The sequence below is a fragment of the Taudactylus pleione genome, unplaced genomic scaffold (assembly GCF_031769625.1).
Source record: "Taudactylus pleione unplaced genomic scaffold, aTauple2 ptg000490l, whole genome shotgun sequence".
Classification (NCBI taxonomy): domain Eukaryota; kingdom Metazoa; phylum Chordata; class Amphibia; order Anura; family Myobatrachidae; genus Taudactylus; species Taudactylus pleione.
In genome coordinates, this window is record NW_028284892.1 from 2,350,116 (window position 1) to 2,370,265 (window position 20,150).

General features: G+C 44.1%; 1 protein-coding gene across 1 annotated transcript in view; it reads right to left on the bottom strand.

Annotated features, from left to right (window-relative positions):
* Positions 1–5,933: 5,933 nt before the first annotated feature.
* LOC148502582 (ammonium transporter Rh type B-A) overlaps positions 5,934–20,150 on the bottom strand; it is a 35,895-nt gene continuing 21,678 nt past the window's right edge. The window contains exons 4-10 of the mRNA XM_088449657.1: positions 19,665–19,812; positions 18,202–18,368; positions 16,041–16,178; positions 15,376–15,509; positions 15,168–15,289; positions 12,074–12,147; positions 5,934–7,461 (exon numbers count right to left, since the gene is read on the bottom strand). Of these exons, the coding sequence (XP_088305783.1) occupies positions 7,396–7,461; positions 12,074–12,147; positions 15,168–15,289; positions 15,376–15,509; positions 16,041–16,178; positions 18,202–18,368; positions 19,665–19,812 (849 nt within the window). The 3' untranslated portion in view covers positions 5,934–7,395. The remainder of the gene's footprint in view (positions 7,462–12,073; positions 12,148–15,167; positions 15,290–15,375; positions 15,510–16,040; positions 16,179–18,201; positions 18,369–19,664; positions 19,813–20,150) is intronic.

Genomic DNA, 20,150 nt, shown 5'->3' on the forward strand with positions numbered 1-20,150 from the left:
GTGAATGAGAGAAAGTAAAAAGTGTTTTAATCTGTTTGATAAAAGTTTCGCATATAGTTTAATATCTATGTTAAGGAGGGAGATTGGACGGTAACTGGGACAGAGGGAGGGGTCCTTGCCTTCCTTAGGAATGACCGTAATGTGGGATTCTAGGGATTGTCCTGAAAAGGGGGTCTTATCGGAAACCGAATTGAAAGCCTCCAACAATGGGGGAGCCAGTTAGTCCTTAAAGGCTTTATAGTCATTGATAGAAAAACCGTCAGGGCCAGGACTTTTCCCGGAAGGGGTGGATTTAATAGCTTCCAACAACTCAGTTAAAGTAAAGGGTCTCTCTAAGTCTCCACTGGCAAGGTCGTCCAGCCTGGGGAATCCAATTCTAGTGAGGTAGGCCTCTATGGCCTGTTGTTTCCCAAGAACATTAGGAAATGCAGAAGGGGCAGGCAAATTATATAACGCAGAATAATATGAGCAGAAAGCTTCTGCAATCTTATGGGTATCATGTAAAACTATTCCCCTCCCATCTTTGATAGTAGGGATAAAGGAACGAGCTCGCAAAGCTCTAGCCAACATCTTTCCGGGTTTATTATCCCAACGATAGTATCGATTACGGCATTTTCGGAAAGAATGTTTGACCTTTTCGAGTAGAAGTTTATTTAGGGCTGAACGAGCTCGGACTAAGTCCACATAAACATCAGAGGAAAGGGAAGTTTTGTGAGTAGATTCCAAAACCTGTATTCTCTGCAATAAATGGTCTATTTGCCCCAACCTTTGTTTCTTTAAATAGGAACCAAGTTGGATGCATTTACCTCTGAGGACACATTTGTGGGCTTCCCATATAGTGAGGCCAGATACATCCGGGGTGGTGTTACAATCCAGATATGTATCAATGGCCTCTTCTAACTGAGATCTACAATACGGGTCAGACAAAAGGGACTCATTAAAACGCCAAGATCTTGTGATTGGATCAGAAAATCCAAGGGAGATATCTACCCCTACCGGAACATGGTCAGACCAGGTTGTCACTCCTATAAAAGTGTCTTGAATCAAGTGTAAAAATCTATGGCCAACTAATATGAAATCTATCCTGGAGTAGGATTGATGGGAACTAGAATAATATGAGTAGTCTCTATCTAATGGATGTGAGATGCGCCACACGTCAGACAGCTGGTGAGTGTAAAGCAACCGTCTTACCTTCCTTGATGTTCGGCAAGGGACTGATGAGGAACCCGACGAGGTGTCCAGTAGATGGTCCAGAACCCAATTAAAGTCTCCACCTACCATCAAGATCCCCTGTTGGAGTGAATCAATTTTATCCAGAACCCTCTCTAGAAAGGTTGGCTGGCCCTGGTTTGGTGCGTAAATATTAACAAATGTAAAAGGTTGATTAAAAATAGAGCACTTAACCAGTAGGCATCTCCCCTCCTCCAAATCATGCACTTCAGCATTGGTAACAGGTAAATGTTTAGCGAAAAGAATAGCAACACCCTTAGATTTTGATTGGGAATAATAACTATAATATGTTATGGGGTAAAATTGATTATTAAGTCGAGGAGCAGAAGAGGATTGACGGAAGTGGGTCTCCTGTACAAAAACGATATCTGCTTTATCCGCATGAAAAGAACGAAGGGCTTGGGTTCTCTTCTCTGGGATATCCAGTCCCCTGGCATTAATAGAGACTATACGTAATGAAGCAGCCATAAGTGGAGAATAGGGCTAAGGCAACATGACCGAGAGGAATATATCAGATAAAACAAAAAATTTAGTAGAGGGACTAAATAAGAGAGGAGGGAAAGAAGGGAAAAAACATGAAGGAATGAAGGGGAAACACAAAAAAACGAAAATTGCGTTAGTATAGCAATACATTTATGAGATGAAAAAGAAAAAAAAAACGCTGCCGGACAATAAGGGGACCGCCAGGGAACCCTTGTCGCGGGAAAAAATTAGCGGTAGGGGCACACAGGGGCGGAGTGCCCACGCCATCCAATAAAAAAGCAAAACTCACAATCAAATAGAAACACACAACATTATCAGTATAAATTAAATAAACATACTCATATAACTCCTCAAAAAAAAAAAAAAAAGACAATTAAATGTGGTCGGAATATATATTTTTTCCTGTTTTCCCTCTCCCTCCCTCTATTTTAAAACAGGTATGTAGAGAAAAGGCATATACTAACATTTTAATTTGAAAAAAGGTATATAACTCAGTTACTCTGACATATCTGACCACAAACGAACCTTGGGAAGAAGGAGAAAGAAAGACAAATGAAAGAGATCTATTAAGCCTCTAATAACAAAAGAAGCCCGGACGGCCCAACTCTAAACATTTCTGTAATAACAAATCTGCAAAAAATAATTAAAAGGAAGAGCCAAGAATGAATATCGTCTCAGTAAAGGGGAACCCTCTAATAAGCTGAACATAGATCAGGTGGGGTCCAATGCTGGGGGGAGTCAGGACCTTTAGGTTTCTTTTTATGATGCAGTACTTGTTGCCAACGGTCTCTTCTCGGACGTCCAGGAGGAGCAAGTAGAGGAAGTGAAAAAGCCTGCCAATCGGGAAGTGTAATAAGCTCCACGCCCAAAGCAGAGCAGAAATCAGGTAAGTCCTCAGGAGATTGGAGAACTAGATGTTTACCGGCATGAGTGACCTGTAGAGAGAACGGAAATCCCCATCTATATTTAATTTCTTGTTTACGCAGGGAATCTGTAAGAGGTTTCAATAACTGCCGTTGTTGGAGAGTCCTCCATGAGAGGTCTTGAAAAATTTGTAGACGGGTACCATTAAATTCCACACCTTCCAGATTACGCACTTTACGTAGAATCTCTTCTTTTTGTGAGAAGTAGTGGACACGGCAAATAACGTCTCTCGGACAATCAGTTGCAAGACCCTTCGGACGCAGAGCTCTGTGAGCGCGATCAAATTCCACAGGATCATTAGGGTCAAGTTCCAGTATTTCTCCAAAAATGTTATTTAGGGCATCAATCAGTCCAGATGGAGGGACATCCTCAGGAAGCCCCCGGACATGAATATTATTTCTGCGACCTCTGTTGTCCAGGTCATCCAATCTGTTTTGCATTGTCCTCATGTCTGAGACTTGTTGGGAGACTAAATCGTGAAGATGAGATAACTGGTTGTCAACTGACTCTTTCTCCTCTTCCAGAGTGACCATGCGGGATCCCAGATGTTTAACATCAGCTTGTACTAACGAGATCTGAGTTTGCATTGAGTCCTGGATTCGAGACTCCAACGCCTGCATGTCTTGTTTAGAGGGTAGAGAGCGGACATGTGTTAATACTTCTGTGATTTCCAATCATCGCAATTGAGACAATTGAGCATGGAGGTCACCGGATGCGGGAGAACGAGCCATGGTAGGGGAGGAAATCAGCACAGGTATGGAGTCGGCAACAGGTGAATCCGCAATATGTGAAATGGATAGATATGAGCGAAGGTTAGGTTGAGAAGAATCGACCTTTGGTGTCCGAGGATCTTTTTTCTGCGAAACTCTCTTGGTCCTGCCCATCAGGAAAAGACTTGAGGAGGAATCATAAGGTCATGTAGTGTGTTAGATAGATGGATGGCGGGTAACACATTCCCCTGTTAGTAGGACCACATAGCAAGCAGGAAACGATCACATAGATCCACCGGGCTCACACTACAGCTTCACTGAAAAAGGGGGATAGAATACCTAGGAAGCGTTTGGGATCGAAACGCGTCGGTACACACGGGGGACATCCATGCTGACAGATACCTTGCAGAGCCCGGACGGTTGAGGAGGTGAGCGGTGCCCAGCAGTATTCCCGGGATATATGCTGATGTTCAAACATCTCACACTCATTGAGGACTGGCCTTGCCACTTGTAGAGAGGAAATTACCTGTCTAGTCAGTGCCCAGCCGGGCTAGGATTTATTTTATGTTTGGTTTATTTGACTATTGGTCTTGCACAATAAAAACTGGTGCCGACCAGTTTGCACGAAAACCCACGACTGGAGTGCTGTTTCCTGGCTGCTGTGTGTAAGGAGTTGCCCATCTACCCCAGGAGAGGGGGCCCCTACCCCGATCATATCACACCACATAATGTAATTAATGTACACAATGTACAAAGTAATACAATGTAACCAAAGGATTATATGGGTCCAAAAAAGAAATATGGTCCTCATTTTATAGTAATAAAATCTAAAGAGAACACTATGTTGCTTTCAATTAAATATTATTGCCAATTACGTCATGAGAAAATATCTAAATCTAACATTGCATTTGGAACACAATTTTGGGATGGAAGTAGTGTTGCTATAACTGTGTATTTACTGGCTCAGTAGTAAAGTCATATTTTTTTGACCAAGCTATCTCTATGCAGCACCTGTTATGTCATGTTCATTATTTCAAATGACTAAAATGTGCATAATCCACGAACAGTGATATTGATAAATGTTTTATATATATATAATATATATATAATAAACCTCTGAGCAGGAAGCTTCTCCATCAGACCATTTGAGCAAAGAAACGCTTCAGCTTCAGGATCTGGTGATTTGCTATTGGAGTCATTACATGTGAATTATCAAGTGGTGTAAGGTACCATATAAGGTACACCTCCAGCATATAGAGGGTGATAAGTCCTGGTGAAGGATTTTTTTCTTGTACCTAAAGATTACTGCACTAGGAAGCGCTGTTTTCCACATTTTTCATATATATATATATATATACACAAATAAAACTGCGGCACTCCCAATGATGATGAAGGAAAATGTGCTGTATTTGGCAATGTTACATTATGCTGCGGTCTGTTTGCACACCGGGTGGACGCTGCCTGGAACCGACTTTGGTTGCCAGGCAACCATGTCGCGGCGGGATGACGTCAGTTCGACGGGACCCTGATCCGGACGTGGACGCGTGTTACCCGGTCTGCCATAGACACATGTACCTATCTCACCTATTTAAGGTAAGAAGTTTTTTCTGCTCTGTTTAATGCTTTCTGTCTGATTATTGTGATGTGTTTGGCTGCCTTGAAAAAAGAGCATTGGCTCTGAAACGTCGGCAGTTATATGCCAAATACAGCACATTTTCCTTCATCATCATTGGGAGTGCCGCAGTTTTATTTGTGTATACATCAGTTTCTTTTCTGAGGGCACCCTATCTACAATTTGACTTATCATCTCCAGTAGCAACAAGTGCCAGTCTTTACTACGTTTTATATATATATATTTTATATATATATATATATATATACACACACTTTGTGATTTTGAGGTCTTTCATCATAAATAGAAATGTCCATATTTCACTGTTATGCACTATTCAAAACATTTCAACATCCAGAGCTGTCTCTGTGTTTGCCTCCTGCAGCCTAGAAGCCATTCTCTAATTGACTTATGTAGTAAGCAAGTTGAGATGTATAGGAGATGTTTAAGAGGGACTTATAAGCTTGAGGATAATTCCTGGTGCCACACCCCCACCCAGCCAAAGGTCGGCAATGGTGACTATATAATTTTGCAGTTTGTGGCTTCCTGCTGCCCGTTCCCCGCCTCACTGTTGCATAGAATCCTGTCCTAACTAACACCACTCATCTCCTGATATACTATATGCTATTGGGGACCCAGCTCCTTTTTCTATATAACTTGTCAGTCTGTGGCTTTCTGCTGCCTCCATTCCCCTCCTCACATCATGTCACTGCCCCCGTCACATGCAGCCCTGTCCTCACTGACACATCACTCAGCTCCTGATATACTCTGTGCTGCTGGGAGATCCTGCTTTTTTCACTATATAACTCTCAGCCTGTGGCTGTAGTACATCCTGTCCTCTGTCCTGCTATGGACATTCCGATAATCTGATTGGTTATAGGATTGTCTATCCCCAGCCACTTCAAAACACAGATAGGAGCAGGAGAAAAATATTGGTAAGAAAAAGATGTCCTGACCCAAGTCAAATGCTGAGACAAGTGTTATTATTTGTTTATTTTTGTAGGAAAGAGCACGCAGCTGTATACAGATATACACAGTGAATTCTTTAAAACAAATGAGTAAAACATTTTAATTTGTACAATATAAGACACAGCTATGAAATATAGCAAGCCCCACAGCTGACCATATACCAAATTATTCCAGAAACCGCTCTGGATGGGTCAAATTATTCTCCTTACTGGTTACCTTGTTAGAATAGTATAGTCAGGGCGATTTGCCACTCATTAGATGGACACCATCCGCAAGCATTATGTTGCCTTATAATGTTTACAGTACAATTCAGCAAGTACTGTAACCGGGTAATTTGTAATGGAAGCGTCCTAATATATAATATATGCCCAGTGTTGCATGACGTAAGAGGTAATGAAAGATCTGACACGTTCTCTTACTCAATGGTCCATCCAAGACGAGTGATCCAATCTAATGAAATCCCCACACTGTTAGGAGGCAATGAGAATCTGCTGTTCACTGCAACCCCATCCTGTAAAAATTAAATTTCCATGTCTCCCGCCTTTGTGGGAACAGACCTATTTATTGGCAGTTTAAACAATATCCTATTTTTGCTTCACTGACACAAAGGGGTTTATTTCCTAAAGTACAGGCTTTTAGATGTGGAGTTATTGCCCATAGCAACCAATCAGATTATAGCTATTTTAAAAGGCGCTACATAAATGATAAGTAGAATCTGGTTTCTATGGGCACCAACTTCACTTCTAAAAACCCACACTTTAGTAAATATGCCCCTTACTCTTCATGAAATACGCCTTGCAAGCATGAAGTTTAAGTGTGATTAAAACAGAAGATAATATTAATAAACAGTATTCATTTAATTGAATATAAGAGTAGTTTTTTAATCGATGCACACTTATGCTTTGGGTTTGCATTACCGTTCATTTCATATCTGCCGTGTCGTGGGTCAATATGTTTAGACCGTGATCTATAATATGTAGTGCTCGTTATATTTACAAGTAAAGTCTTTGTAATTTGTGCAGTTATTCGTTTTTAACGTAAAAAAAATGCACTGTGCAACTTTTTATTTTTTACAAAAAAAATAAAAAACTCCCGAAAAATAAAAAGTTACAAAAACAATAAAACAACAACAAGATAAACATAATAGAATAAGATGTAAATGCTGAGGTTGTTAATAAAAATATATACGTGAATAAAATACACTCGGTCAACACCATCCAAAAAAAAGGCGCAGCACCAGGAACGGGGGTGAGACCGGAATATGCTGGCAGTTTGTCTTCCCTCCTTGGACGGGCATCGATTAGTTACAAGGCAGAGTTGACACATAAGGCCAAGATCAAAAGTACCAGTGGGTGAAGGTCCATGCCGGCTGCTTGCTTCCAATGAAGGATGCCTTGATGACCATTGTGGATAAGTCTCTAGGTGGTTACAGACCACGGGTCATAACATACGTGAACCCTGGTTGGGTTATGCTTCTGTCTGCTGATCCGGAACCTCAGTGTACACAGGAGTGTGCTGATTTTCCTCCGGTACCTGGGGAAAGGAATGAAGGCAGAAGATTGATAACCTAGAATAAGTCATGTGCTGTGTGTGTTACTTTGCCATGATAACAATAATAGAGCGGCAGAAAGGGGCAGGGTGAATTCTTCCCTCTACCCAGCAGTTTTCATAACCAACAGGCAGCCTGAGATGGGTAATAGGGCTTTGGGAAAGGCAACACAGTGATAGTCTCTCTAATCATGGCCATGAGACCAACTGAGAGTTTCCCAGTTGGTCTCTTTTACTAGGTCCAGCTCCGAGCACTGATTTCTTGGAACCTCCAGCCAGTGGGTGGCAGCGTACATGGTGGAATTCATGTGGAACCCTTTCCGTTCTACCTGATTAGAAAACTAAAAGCATGATATGTATTAGAAACTCTGCTGCGAATTCCGATCAGTAGATCACATGGCGATCATATGTGTGGGTATTGGCAGGAGACTAGTGTTGCATAGTCCATGGTTCAATGAATCCTAGGCTTTATTTTAAATCAAATTAATTTTGTGAAAAGGCGGATTTAATTTTGTCTCGATGGCCTATTAACCAGTATACAGGGACTGCAATAGGAGCCCGTTCCCTGCGATGTGCAAATGTAAAGCGATCGCACTAGCTACCGGGGCCAAGCTTCAGAATGCGCTTGGTAAATTCGGCAAGAAAGCAGCCTCCATAGGTTTCTATGGTGACTGCTTAACCGATATCTCAGAAATCTGCTGCGTTCCTCTGTAGATACGTTTAGGGGGATACAGTACTTATCATTTGAGGGTACCCCCTGAAAACCAGTGTTTTAGGGCGATATGCTGCACATAATAATTTATAAATAGGCCCCTTTTAAATTGATGAGTGGTTTATATGTCATGATAATTCCCAAATCAGAATAATCTCAAATGCATACCTAAAAATCTGTATTTTTATATCAAACATACATTTTACCTATAGATTGTAAGCTTGCGAGCAGGGAACTCTTACCTAAGGTCTGTCTGTTACTACTCAGTTTTGTTCTATTAATGTTGTTTCTAAAGCGCAACGGAATATGCTGCGCTATATAAGAAACTGTTAATAAGAATTTTAGGTATAATGGTCCGTTCTTTGCCAGTTGATGATTAATCGATCACTCGGTTTCTCCATTTCCCCTATAAGGCCTAAAAGTTAGGTTTTGCTGCCATCTGCTGGTAGGTACTTGCACTGCAATCAGAAGAGGTAGTCTAAATTACACTACAGATAGCATGCTTACACACCTTGGGTCACATTCTGAGTCGCGCACAATGAGGTTACAATTCCGGCCGCTGCAACCATGCATTGGTATCCTGAGTTGGACACACCACCGCCAGCCCACCGCTCGCCAGACCAGCTGTCGTATCTATCATCTGAATGTGCACCTACTCCCTCCCTGGGGCAGGACCCGTCTGAAATCGGGCAGATCTCTATATACGCACAGCTCAAAATATTACGCAACTCTGCGTGCAAGCCCACTCCATAATTATTTCCCCGTTGCACCCAGTAACACCCATCTAGCCGCAAGCGAGAAGCGACCAAGACATGCACGACTCAGAATCGCTCGTAAGTTGCTAAAAACTTGACGAGTCCACATTTGGAATTCAGTACAACTCCGAATCAGGCTGCTTATGTACTAGATATTAGAGTTTTGCTATAAGGTGTAGACCCCTGGCTTAGCTCTTTCTCTGAGGGCAAGTGCAGGAATTCAGAGAGGGGATAGCCAGAGTAAATGTGCTATAAAATCACAGCTGTTACTGTTGTGAGAGCAGCACTCTGCACTGTCTCCTCTCTGTGTAGTCACCTCTCTGTGTAAACATGCTGGTCATTAGGACCCAGAGTCTGCAGGGAGGTGCAACTTCTGACCTGATGTGCAACTGCACATGTGCAGGCTACATCCATCTTCTGTTCTATGTAGAGTGATAGGGATGGCCATCGGTGTGGTTACCATCGATGGTGATATAGCAAGTGGATATTGATTGTTACCAAGTATGCAATGGATCACCATCGATGGTTTCACCAACCAATGATCATCCCTGTTCTTTGACTGACTGGCCTGTGATCCAATCAAAACCTCTGGGCAGGGTTTTGCGGGTGTCGGGGCAGAGCTATGCTCTGGCCTTGTATAAATTTTTACATATATATATATATATATATATATACACACACACAGGTAATGATGTGCAATCGATGGAGGGAAACCATCTGGTTCTCCCCCATCGATGGTAAAAGCATTTAACATCGGCCATAAACCATCGATGATTATGAAGGTCGCTAGCCATACCTATAGAGTGATACAGTATTTAGACACACAGGACCTGATTCAGACCTGCTCGCTATCAAGCGATCGCTCATTGCTGGCGATGTTTGCAAATGTGCGCATGCGTATAGTTCGCAGTGTGCGTGCGCAAACTAGTACGAGCGATTGGGATGTGCTCGCTCGCCCTACAAAGACAGCCCAGTGAAATGAGTGACAGGAGAGGCCATGTGTGGATGGTAATAGGGGTAGGGCAGTAGTAACGGGGGAGTGGAGTTGCGGATGCAGGCGCGCCTGAGTGTTTTCACGTCGTTTCTGGGGCGTGCATAATTAACAGGCAGCATCATAGTACATGTCACCTGGTTGAATAATACACTGAAGTGCTCGCAGTGCTTGTAGTAGGGTACAGACAACCGCAAGCGCTGCGGTCAGATTCGATGGAACCCGATGTACCGATGGTCGTATATACTTCCTGGAGATGACGTGCGCTAGTGGGCGGTTAAAGACAGGCTGGTCGGCGTCTATACAAACAAAGTGATCGCTCGCCAAGACATAGTGGGCGTGCTTATGCCTTGCCGTGCGAGTGCCTGCCTTGACGTCACTTAGCTGAATTTGCATATGCTGGGAGCGAGCGGCCGCATCTAGCGAGCGGGTCTGAATCAGGCCCATAGTACCTAGCTTCTGAGGTGGGACACTTAATACCTTCATCTACCACTGCTGCATTAGCTCTGGTTACTGCTATTACTCCTGCATTACCACTGTGTTCCTGCACACACTGTACCTGCTGCTTACCAATTAATCCAGTAACCTGGTTAAATACTCTCTGTGTGGCATGACAGTCACATTCACATCTGCTGCCACGCCACCCCAATAGGATAATCATTAATTACCTGGCACATTATGGTATGGGTGCTATCCAACCTTACTATTTGTCATATCCTGCATACAATTCATACAGTAATTATGAATAGACATACAAAATAGTGTACTGTACATAGCCCATACATTAGTGTGCAGTTCTACAGCACTACTTAGTGGTCATAAGTGGTACTGCATCTTATTTTTATTTTTTTTCCACCTGGCTGTTTACTTTTTCAGTCATTTATAACCTTTTAAAATTTATCTTTTTATAGATTCTATCTATGTGGAAGTCTGAAGAAGTGGGCACGGTATCTGCAATCGTTGGGCATGTATGTATGTATTTATGCATGTAGCATGTAGCCATCATCTGCTGTTATGATGCAGTGCCGTCACTAGGGAGGTGTGGACGCATCGGGTGTCACCCTCCGAGGAGGTGACCCCAAAATACTGTCTCCTCCTCAGTGACTGGGAGCTCTCGGTCACTAAGGAGGAGCCAGCATTGCAGGGAGAGTTTCTGGGGGCAGGCCGGCATCTCCGGGAGTGCTGGGAACGCCCCCAGAGGGATGAACCCAGGTGTGTGCTACAAGCAGGGCCGGTGCTAGGTGTCTCGGCACCCAGCACCGTCCCGTGCTCCCCCCGCCCCTTCTCCCACAGCGCCCTCCCCCAGAGCATAAAATTATGGCAGAAGCAGGTGGGTGGAGAGCGGGGATTTCCTGCAGCTGGACCCCGGTGCCCCTGTGCAGCCGCACGCACAGAGCGTGCCTGGAGCCGGCCCTGGCTACAAGGCCACGCCCCCTCCCAGCGTGACGGCTTACTTGGCGCATTGGGTTTTACAGACCCCATTTCCGCCACTGTTCTAACTCACATGCAGAATATCAATGTACATTTTTCTACTGATTCAACCTGGATTAAATCATTTATATAAAAAGGTGCAATTGTTGTTTATTTTTATTGTTATAGTTCTTGATTCAGCCTAGGTTATTTCAATATTGAAGTAAATGCGCACTGATCTGGAATCCCAATAAACATACTTGCATGCTTTTACTACCTTATTTCTGGGAGATCTAGCAAAAGTAGATAAGGTGGGCATGGCTTAATGATTAAAGTGGGTGGGGCAATTGCCTTTGCATGCCCCACCCACATCCGCACTCCACTCGCCACTTGTGTTGTTAGGGCTTGAGGACGAGGTTGGCATCAGAGTCCTGCTCACCTATCAGCGGGTAAGTGCTCCAAGGAGAGTTGTCTCCCCCCTGATTCGGGAGTCTATAGGAATTTTTGCCAATTATGCCAAAAAGACAATAATAATTAATGCAGAGAAAGACAAGTGAAATGGGGCATGGGTGAGAAAGCAATGCCACCGAGCAATGGAACAGGGGGGTGACACTGCGTTACATAGTGTGGGTGTGTTACACGTCTCGTGATTCAATACTTGACACATTTGGATATTGCTGACCGGAAATTGAATGCAATGTTATGCAGGGAGAATCAGAGTACACCCACCTCCCAATACAGCGAGTCGTCAAAACATTCCGCATCAGAAGGCGAGCCAAAAATAGGTATCTTTATTATAAACCCTGGGGAACAAGCAGAGGCATGGTAATTGGAACACAACATGTACAGTACAAATGAGCATTTAAAAAGATTTCACCTACTGGACTGCGTTACAATGTACAGAGCAACAGGGAGCACAGATCACAAGTGGAGTGAGAGGAGAAATGTGTCATTGCAACCAATCATATATCCTGACATTTATCTAGTCCTAGTTTGAAAATGAAAGCAAACGTTTGATTGGTTGGTACAGTCAGGGTTGCCACCAAGCAGGTTACGAGGGTAGCTGTTTGTAGGGCTGGAGCTAGGTAGAAATTCCCTGATCAGCTATGGCCCCTCTGCTCGCTGATGGCCATGCCCCAAATATGGTGTGGCCACACTCCCTATGGCATGTGAAGAGAGCCCTGTTATATGCATCAGGACACGGCCTCGCCCCAAACACTTGACCAAACCCACAATACCGGGCGTGGTTACGATCTCATGGGGTGCTAGAAAAGATATTGGTTTGACACCCTTCCCCGTCTTCCGTTTTTTTTTTTTTGTTTTGCAAAAAAAAGTCCACACAAAAAAAGCCAAATATAGTAATCCGGGTCCTTCAATGCGAACTTTCCCTAAGGTGACAGGATAGGCTACCTAACCGGTGATCCGGCTCTGTTTTGAAGCATTATTAGTGCATTCGCCCTTGTTAAACAGTAAGGTAAACCCGTACTTCCTTACCAAAGAGTGGCGCTCAGGGAGCAATACAGGAATTATTTAATGTTCATTAGATTTACTTTTTTTCTTTGAATTTTCTTCTTTGGCTGCTTTGGTTTTTATCCACCACCTATTTTTCCACTTAATATAAAGAGTGGATGTTAAATGATGGGCAATGATATCTCATAATAGAAAGATTATTTGCCATCATAGTAATTTATTTTCCTGCCACCCAGGTGTTTTCTGCCCCAGGGACTGCCAGTCCGGAAGCCACTCCCTTGCTATTACGGCAAACCTATTTGGCATCTAGGGGCTGCAGCTGATGCAGTCCCTGGAAGCTAGCCAGTTTACTAGCAGCGCCGGATTTATGCCACAACCCCTTTATTTAGGCTCCGCCATTCACCGCTGGACTTAAGTCACACCTCCCAGTGTCACGGGATGTCAATCTCCTCCCTGCCATCCCGGTGATTGACCTAGACTGCAGCCTATGACGTGCAGCCCCCCCCTTCCCCCTCCTCAGCCGGACAGGTAAGGATCTGCTGCTGCCTGCAACTATAAACTACCTCTTTTGCCTTCTCTTCACCAGGGAAAACTGTTTTCTACAAAGCTGCAACATTGTTGCAACAATGTGTAAAGCACCCATATCCATGGCACCTACCAATCCACCGAATAGGGAAGGGAGGGGGAATGGGAGAGCTCAGCCTCTATCTTTTCAATCTAATGTAGATAGCTTAGAAGAAACAACTCTAATATAGGTTTCAATTTCCATAAAAATGCAGCAACTGGAGAATAGATACTCAATGTAATGTTGTAGCGTATTAGTAGTTCCATCTATTATGAAAAATTTTGCAAATGTGAAAACTACAAAATACTTTATATTCTTTTCTATTATTAAAATACAATACTTTAATAGTTCTCACAAATCCTTGAGTGGGAATAGGTATGTAATCCCGGCGGCTGAATAGCCGCCGGATCAAATACCAACAGTGGAAGACCGACGAATCAAAATCCCGACTGGGGCTGGTCAGCACCCTAACCCTCTCCTCTCACTACCCTAACCCTCCCTTAGTGGTGCCTAACCCTAACCTCCCCCCCAGTGCCTAACCTTAACATCCACCCCCAGTGCCTAACCCTAACCTCCCCACATTGGTGCCTAACCCTACCCCCCCCTTCCCACACCCTAACCCTCCCTGGGGGGGGGTGCCTTGCCCTAACCTCTCCCTAGTAGTGCCTAACTCTAACCCCCCCTTTCCCTAGCCTAACCCTCCCAGGGGTTCCCAAACCTAACCCTTCCCTCCCCCACCCCCGCAGCTACAACCTAAGACACCTGGCTTACCTTTGTTCGATATGCCGGGCATCAGGATTTTGTCGTGGAGCTAATGATAGGCGTCGGGATTTTGACGCCTACAGTATCTTTAGTCCCATGTCGGGCTTTCAGTGTCGGGATTTCGGCGGCCAGGATACCGGCCGCCGGTAATCTGACTACATCTCCTTTAGTGAGTGGTTCTCTGTAGTCTCACTCAGACTCAATATTGCTTCTAAATGTTGATTTCCTCTATGACTTCAAAGTATGAAAGCATTAATTATTGCCATTAGTTAGTTTCCATTGTTTTATGTACATAGTATTCCTGAGTTCTCCTGCTCCCTACTGCTGACAAATGAAGCTGCAACCACATCGATGCAGCCATCAACCATGACGGAGTCCAGCTTCAGGCACCAAATACCCAACTTAGTCCCTCCAATGGGCACCCTCTTCTCGCAAATCCATGCTTATGTCCCATATTTCTAGGCAGAGGATTAGATAGTAAAGTCTGAATCACTACTGACAAGTGGGGGGACCCAGAAAGGCATCATCACTTTCACAAAGTCCCCTATCTGGTCTTCGGAGCACACTTGGGGGGTGGCCATGCACAATGAAGAGATAAATGGGTATAAGCTGGGCCTTGAGTATGCACATAGTCTACAGGGGCTCGATTGGATTCGCTGAGTCCGTACATATGGTTCCAGCCATACAGTGTTTTAGGAATATATATCTGGTGTGTCAAGGTGCTTCATACATGCTCCAGTAGCAACTATACCTCACATCTGGGCACCAAAGCGACGTCACTGCCTCTAGTGGTAGTAGTTCCACCATTGGTAGACAATATTTGTTTTCATTCATCACAAGCTAAACCAAAATATCGCCAGAGATGGACATTACTAAGAGGAGAAGCCCGTTCTCAAATACTGCGCAGGAAATCCAGCATGGTTGCACACAGATAAACGGACATCTCCATATTTTCTTCAGGTTTCAAGAAGACCCCATCTGTCATTTGCATGTCATCCAAAACCAAAATCGTTGAAGGTAACTCACCTACAACAATACCTCCAACCAGGGCAAAACCTAGAGCCACTAGCAAGGCCAGGGCCTGATACATGGATTGAGTTTTAGCTGTACGACTCATGTCAGCAATTAATGGGAACACATCACTCATTCTAAAAAAAGAAAGAAGACAGAGGATCAAAAGAAAATAATAGAATTTCCGTCGTCAGTAAGTCGTCAAAGTTCAACAAACACTTACCCTTCCCCGTATATTTCTGCAGTTGCCATAAGTGCCACAATAGCTCCGATAAGTGCACCCAGGATGCCAGGCATCCCGTGCAGGTTGTGTACCCCACATGTGTCCTGAATCTTCAGCTTGGAGTCCAACACAGGCTGTGGGCAATTGGGCAGAGTAACAATGTTGTGTCAATTAATATTTCACCAGTAATGTGACATGCATCTTTTGTAGCAGATGTAACTTGTTGAACAACTTACAAAATGGATAGTAATATTTATATAGTCACAGAGATGGTAAGAGGCTAATAGGAGGATAGCGTTACTCAAGCCTATATGTCCTATATCAGGGGTGGCCAAAACGGTCCTCAAGATCCCCCTAACAGTTCATGTTTTCCAGATCACCTGGGAAACTGTAGAATGTGTGAGTTGGAAATTAATGCACTGCATGTTTTAAAATGTGGCAGTAATGAGTACACCTGTGTACCAGCTAGGTGGTCTGGAAAATGTGAACTGTTAGGGAATGGGAATCTCGAGGACTGGATTGGCCACCCTTAGCCTATATGGTAAATAAATATCTTTGCACCTGTTTTGTTTTATGTTGGATTGACGAGGACACATGCTGTTTTGTCCCCATTTACAGCTTTCCAGTTCTCCCTAAATTAAGCGCCATGGGCTAGGGAAACTAACCGTTATATATTTGTATCCAAGGGTGGAAATGATGCCAGCCAAGGACCCTGCAATCATAGCACCAAAGGGAGTCAACATCATTTCTGCGGATGTTCCCACTGCAACTCCACCTGCCAGTGCTGCGTTCTGTATGTGAACCTGTGAACAGAAGGAATTACTTAATATCTATGTGGAGGGATAAGTCTAAGAGATTTTGCCAGAATGCCATGGAGCATGGAAGGCAGTCTATGAGATATTATCAGTGTGCCATGGAGCATGGAGAACAGTACATCAGATGATATCAGTGTGCCATTGAGCATGAAGACCAGTCTATCAGATATTATCAGTGTGCTATGGAGGATAGAGACCAGTCTATGAGATATTATCAGTGTGCCATGGAGCATGGAGAACAGTACATCAGATGATATCAGTGTGCCATTGAGCATGAAGACCAGTCTATCAGATATTATCAATGTGCTATGGAGGATAGAGACCAGTCTATAAGATATTATCAGTGTGCCATGGAGCATGGAGAACAGTATATCAGATGATATCAGTGTGCCATTGAGCATGGAGACCAATCTATCAGATATGAGTATGCCATTGAGCATGGAGACCAGTCTATCAGATATGAGTATGCCATTGAGCATGAAGACCAGTCTATCAGATATTATCAGTGTGCTGCGGAGGATGAAGACCACTCTGTGAGATATTATCAGTGTGTCATTGGGCATGGAGACATGTCTATGAGATATTATCAGTGTGCCATGGAAGATGGAGACCACTATGAGATATTATCAGTGTGCCATGGAAGATGGAGACCAGTCTATGAGATATCAGTGTGCGTTGAGGTTATGAAATATTGTCCATAGAGGATGGAGACCAGTCTGTGAGATATTGTCAGTGTGCCATATGGGATGGAGACCAGTCTATGAGAATTTAGCAGTGTGCCATGGAGAGTGGAAACCACTCCATGAGATATTGTCAGTGTGCCATGGAGGATGGAGACCTCTCTGTGAGATATTGTCAGCGTGCCATCGAGGATGGAGACCTCTCTATGAGATATTGTCAGTGTGCCATGGAAGATCGAGACCAGTCTGAGATATTATCAGTGTGCCATGGAGGATGGAGACCAGTCTATAAGAAATTGTCAATGTGCCATGGAGGATTGAGACCAGTCTATGAGATATTGTCAATGTGCTTGGTAGGGAACTTAGGGGCCGATTCAGACCCGGACGCTAAGCCGCGAACGCTCACTGCATCCGGGAATCCGGGAATTGTGCACTCATAGTACACAGACAGTGCCGTTTGTGGGTGGTAACGGGATGGGGGAGTGGTGCTGCAAACGCAGGCGTGTCTGGACGTCAAAACGGCATTTAATGGGTGTCCATAATTAGCATGGAGGCGTCATTGTACACGTCACTTGGTTGTATTTCAGCCTGCAGTGATCGCTGTGCTTGCAGCGGGGTAGGGTCTACCTCAAGCGCTGCGTGCAGCTCCGATGGCTCTCGATGTTACTGATTAATCATACACTTCCTGGAGATGACTTGTGCTAAGAAAGAAAAATGGGCGTATTTACACCGGCGTGCGCTCACACTGCCGTCGCTCTCTAAGACATAAAGGGCGTACTTATGCCAGACAGTGCAATTGCGGAATTTGCATACCCGGCCCCTTTTGGATACGAGCGATCGCGGCTTAGCGTCCGGGTCTGAATCGGCCCCTTAGACTTGGAAGGTGATGCAAATAATTCAATATTCTCTGTACACCTCTGCATAATGTGGTGGCTCTATATAACTACAGTAATTTATACTAATATTATGTTTGCATGAGTACATAAAAATATTCAACGATATGTTTACTTTGTCAACTCTTTTTCTGGAATTATATGTGAAGGTGACAGAAAATATCGACAACAATCATTGACTGCTACATGACTCTGTTGCACATGTGGGTTCACATCCGGCAACATGAAGGAACATTAAAGTGAATATAAGTGAGTTGGGAAGGGACACAAAAAATAAGCCTTTATCAAGCATCTTTACCATGTGTGCCACTCATTCCTATCGACTGGATTGAATCACAGACCTGCCTTACTCGGTACCCAGGTGTGTTCTTGGTGGGTGCATGTTTTGCCATTCCTATCCAGCTACATATTATTGAGTTAGTCATTTCTTCTGCTTACCATATCAAGCTTGCCTTCTCCGTTCAGCATGGAGGACAATGCAAAGGTGGCCAGAGTGCAGGCAGCCAGGGAGTAGTAGGTGTTCAACACTGTCCGGTGTTGGTCATCGCCATGGGCTGTGACTGCAGAGTTGAAACTTGGCCAGAACATCCACAAATAAATCGTTCCTGGATTGAAAAATTATTTTTTTTAGAAAATTTATACTGGAAAACTTTAAACCATTCACAGTTTAATGATACCGAAAAATATATTCCACACAAAAGTAAAAGGATGAATTTGTTGACCTATCCAGAGCTCAGTGGATATGGCGGATGTGCCCAACAGTCTTATTCATACGGGAGGGGCATTGACAATCTGACCAAGGCTTCGTCCCAGCAGAGAAGAGGATTTTGTGCTCAGCCCTTGGACCTGATTCCAAGTTGGACGCGGCCGGACACAAGCATAGGTAGAACCTGATTTTAGGTTTGGGTTGAGATGGTTGATAACAGAGTAAAGGGGGGTACTACCTATTTGTCCAGATTTCTTTGCTTGAAGGCAGTTGAGTGTAGAACCATGGTGGTGCCTACCTGGACATCTCACCTTCACGTGATAGCTGCCAGGCTGGGAGGAAATAAAGGTCTAACGTGCTGAACCTGCCCTAAATACAGGAGGTGTGAAGTATGAAGGTTAAAGCCATCCAATCAGACACCTATTTCTCCCGCCCCTCCCATATGTCAGACATCACAGTCACTTAGCCATAGCGGTTTCAGAGGTTGGGACCCTCACTGATATACAAAAGGCGAATTTATGTTGCCTTCATCCTATAAACAGGTCATTCGCTGGTTAAGGTCCGTGAAAGCATTCATTTACAACCATGACTGTGTGTTTTTGAAATTGTGCTTCCATTCTCCTCTCCAATACTAATAGTGACTGAGGCCATCTTTCTTTTTAGACTTAGACTACCAGCACCTTTGGTTTGTCATTTTCATACATGGAAACATAAGGAGCTTCCAGAGTCAAATGTCTGATGGTGACATCTGCGCTGTAAATGGTTTGCCCAGCGTGACACAATCCAGTCACTTTGCTATCTACACTCTCAGCATACTACGAGAGTACTTTGGGGGGAACGGCTAACCTGGTTCTCCCTCCATTGCAGAATTCTAATTGTGCAACTGTACAATTAGACAGGAGGAAAAGCAGGGGCCATGCTGGTGACTGCTGGCAATCAACCAGGACTGGTCGGCCATTCTTGTCCAATCAGGTGTCACTTTCTGTACATACGCCCCCTCCCCCCATCATTCCCAGTCCTAAAACGTGAAAGGTTTCTGCATAGCTTCCTGTCAAATAGCCCTATCTCGCACCTTGAATCACTTAATGGTGGTGGTCCCTCACCAAGGTGATACAGTGGGTGGAGAGACATGAGTCACAGTGGGCAACTAACCCCTACTTAGGATGAATGTATGCACATAGCAATTAGTACATACCTATCATAGCAAAAAGGTCTGAATGATACACAGACCCCTCTCTCTGCCGACTCTTGTCCAGGTGTGGCCTGTAAAGCACGCGGGAAACAACCAGCCCAAAATAAGCTCCAAATGTATGGATGGTCATCGAGCCGCCGGCATCTTTAGCCTGCGAAAAGCGAAGCAGACAGCAACATAATGGCAGGATTAATAATATTGTCAATATAGAGGCTTCGAAATACACAAAGAAACAGTCAAAGTCGGAAATCGTATTCTGACATGCGGGAACGCGCATCGTTGGTCGATGCATGCCCAACATGTCAAAGATATGAACGATTGAACGATTTTTACAATCGTTATCGTTCACATCTGATAAGAAATCTGACCGTGTGTATGCACCATTAGAATAAACTGCTGTTAGTGAATTGAGTTGTGGGATTTACATGAATACTGGTCCAGCCCACTGTGTGCAAACTAGTGTGGCACTTTAGGTTGTCAAAGGAAGAC